Source organism: Crocuta crocuta, unplaced genomic scaffold (assembly GCF_008692635.1).
Source record: "Crocuta crocuta isolate KB4526 unplaced genomic scaffold, BGI_CrCroc_1.0 scaffold123, whole genome shotgun sequence".
Classification (NCBI taxonomy): domain Eukaryota; kingdom Metazoa; phylum Chordata; class Mammalia; order Carnivora; family Hyaenidae; genus Crocuta; species Crocuta crocuta.
The window spans coordinates 832,656-836,281 of NW_027528865.1; the positions used below are offsets into that span (position 1 = coordinate 832,656).

At 44.9% G+C, this 3,626-nt stretch overlaps 1 protein-coding gene across 1 annotated transcript in view; it reads left to right on the plus strand.

Moving 5' to 3' along the window:
* The window catches only part of CDH26 (cadherin 26), a 42,603-nt gene extending 41,972 nt beyond the window's left edge, over window positions 1–631 (plus strand). The window contains exon 18 of the mRNA XM_077756290.1: window positions 270–631. Within this exon, the coding sequence (XP_077612416.1) occupies window positions 270–395 (126 nt within the window). The 3' untranslated portion in view covers window positions 396–631. The remainder of the gene's footprint in view (window positions 1–269) is intronic.
* Window positions 632–3,626: the final 2,995 nt, after the last annotated feature.

Here is a 3,626-nt window from a genome sequence, read left to right on the forward strand (position 1 = left end):
CCCAAGGGGTGAAGGTGGGGGCGGGGAAGCCGGGCCGCACAGCACCGTGAGCTCTCCCGGTCCCTCCCAGAGCAGCCGGGGAGCGGGAAAGTGGGCTCCCTCCCCTCGGCTGCCGCTTCTGCTTCTGAGTCTGTAGAAACTTCTGGGCCATCAGGGGACAAAGACAGCCTGCCCTGGGGCAGCACCCCCTCCCCCCCTGCGGAGCCTGGAGAAAGGGACCCCCTGTGGAAGAGCCTGGCACTCACCTTCTTTCCCCGGCTTTTCTGCAGAGGCTCTGTGGCGTTGACCCGCTAGCAGGTGACACTGGTCACCGGCCTCACGTCTACGCGGAGGAGGGAGAGTGTGAGAGAGCGGAAAGCCTCAGCTCTCTCGCCTGCTCGAAGCCCGACTCGTGAGCGCCAAAGGCTGCTCCGCCCGAAGAAGCATGTGCTGAGTCCGCTGGCCCTTCCTAGAAAGCACCATTCATGGAGGGACCTCAGGGAGCCCACCCGCTGTTCGGGGGACTCCTTGTCTCCCCAGCCGTGCTCCTCCTTCCTGAGTCCCTCCCAGTCCTAAACCGACGATACACTGTGAGGCTGGATTCTGGCGTTTTCAGACCAGGCATCTTGAACCAAAACAAAACAACACGTTATGTTTTGTTTGTTTGTTTTTATAAATGTGACTTGCGGGACGGATTCTATAGAGAAACTCCCTCCTGTTAACAGCCCAGCTATGGGAGGAAATGAAATGATAATTTACAGATTAACCAGCAATTTGGTAACAACAGGTCAATACTGGGGAAAAATGAAAATAGATTGTTTTTAGTGATTATTTTATTTCTGTAAGTATGGCTCTGCTTCAGTTTAAGTAAAAAAATAGATAAATAGGGAAATGTTTTTGGCATATTTGCAGGCAGTATTTTTAGTGATAGTCAAAAAACATATACTAATTTCTTTTCACTTTTTGAGTAAAGAAATATGTTATCGTAAGAAAAAAGGTTATGCTTAACATTTTATAAGCAGTACATACTTCAAAACATGAATGGATATAATTTAACTTGTATTTATTATGTATGAAAGAACTTATATACATATGTAAGATAATTTAGTAGCCATGGAATGAATACATTCCAATTAGATTTTATCTTTAAGCAAAACACAGACTTGGGGCGCCTGGGTGCCTCGTTCGGTGGAGCAGCTGACTCTGATTTTGGCTCAGGTCACGATCCCAGAGTTGTGGGGTTGAGCTCCGAGTTGGATTCTGTGCTGGGCATGGAGCTTAAGAGCCTCTCTCCCTCTCTGCCCCTCCCCCTCGTGCCTCATCTCTCCCTCTCTCAAAATAAACGAATAAACTTAAAAAAAGAAATATTAAAAAAAAAAACAAGCTGAGTTTTTACTTGTCCGCTCACTGCTAGTTTAAGTAAGTGTGTGTATGTGAACGTGTGTGTGTGGGGGGGGGTAGTTCCTTTTAAAATTCTTTTTAAAAATTTAAATAGTAGGACATTTGCCCTGTGAAGAGTTTTCTCGTCTGAGTCCCAGATGCGTGTGCGGCACAAAAGGGAATGTGTGTTCCTGACACCAGGAAGCCCACCGGACGGATCCCTGGACGCCTTATCCTGGACTCAAAATGAGGGAGATTTAAATATGTCTCATTTAAGCGGCAGCTCTTTCGGATTTTCTGCCTCCTGGGGAAGTGTAATGCTAACTGATACAAAGAAAGGACCAGGAGAAGCGAACCACCCAGCAGCATAGTAATAGTAACATAGCGATGGTGATAGTAACAGTAATAAAAACAAGATAGTTTTCTTGTGTAATTTTGCTCAGCCTTTTAAATGCTATCAGGACACTTTAATAAATATCTTGACTATCTAAAAGTCTATGGCCAAAATTTTAAAAAATGTATATAATTGACGGGCATCGTCTTTTGTGAGTGCCCTCTGGCGCCCCGGGAAAAATCGGGAGAAATACATGTTTGCTGTGGAATCGGTGAAGTATTACGTTAAGCAGTTTTCGCTGACTCAGGGTTATAACTTCCCCTTCTTTCTGACAAAGCGGTGCAAACATGTACTTTACAGAAATCTCAAGTGTTTGTACCTGGTTACTTCACTCATCACCCGGTGCTCTGGGTCACGGAACAGGAAGAGAAACCAGTCTCAGAAACACTGGGACGTCAACGTGGTGCACGCGTGGGTAGAAGAGCCGTGCTAGTACTGCAACGATTCAGGAGAGAGTCCAGGACCTTTTCTGAGTAATTCGGGATCAAAGTCACTTTTTAGAAAACTATGCCTTTTGAGACCGAATTGTTGCCAGACATCAGTAGGTGGCCATTGGACCTTCCTGGATCTGAGGCAATGGCCAGAAAACCACAGCAGTGGGGGCGGATATGGCCCGCCACCTGTTTTTGTAAATAAAGTTTTATTAGCACACATGATGCTCTTACACTGTCTATGTATTATCTACGACTGCTTTTGTGCTGTCGTACGGCAGAGCTGTACAGCCCACAAAGCCAAACATAGTTACAGAAAAAAGCGGGGCAACCCTTGTTTAAGGCATTTTTTTATTGGAAACTCCATATCATATCAAACATTTGCATTACATTTTTAAAATTTTTTAAGTTTATTATTTTGAGAGAAACAGGGCACGCAAGCAGTGAAGGGGCAGAGAGATAGAGAATCCCAAGTAGGTTCTGGGCTGTCTGCACAGAGCCCGATGCAGGGCTCCATCTCACAGAACCTGAGATCATGACTTGAGCCGAAATCAAGAGTCAGATGCTTAACCGACTGAGCCTCCCCAGGAGCTCCCGTATCACACACTTGAGGATGTATCCGCATCCTGTGTTAAAAACAGACACACTGCCATACAGATTCTGAAAGGTTTTAAATAAGTTTGTTTTTGGCTATGGGCAGCTTGCTTCATTTACTCCTGGTTATGAAATCTTGGCAGCTGTATGTACTTGTGAATTCTTGCATTATGAGAGACTCTGCAACTAATTGTTTTCAAAAGTAATAAAATACTGATGAAAAATTCATGAACGCCGAATTTAACAATTAATGAGGAGAACAAAGTATTACATTTTGGAGATACTTAATTAGACATTTATTAATTTTAATTTTGCTGCTCCCTTAGTGTGTTCTGAAGCCAATAGATATATTTTTTCAGATCTTGACCATTTTCATGCGTCTTGAGGGTTGGGGGCATCGTGTCCAGTGGAGAAAATGTTTGTGGAACACACAAGGCAGACAGCCTTGCCCTTTAGGATCCTGGTCTGTATTACATATGATCACTTTCCCTACCTGACATCTATAGGCGACATTATTCACGGATGTTCTCCCCACAAGCTCCTTCTCAAGTCTGTGTACATGATTTAAAAGTTTCTGGGGCACCCGGGCGGCTCAGTCGCTTAAGCGTCTGACTTCAGCTCAGGTCATGATCTCGTGGTTCGTGGGTTCGAGCCCCGCGTCGGGCTCTGTGCTGACAGCTCAGAGCCTGGAGCTGCTTCGGACTCTGTGTCTCCCTCTCTTTCTCTGCCCTTCCTTGGCTCCTGTCTCTCTCTCTCTCTCTCAAAAATAAACATTTAAAAACTTAAAAAAAATAAAAAGTTTCTATTAGAAACATTGGCATCAGGATGTTTTGGTGAACATGTGGAAT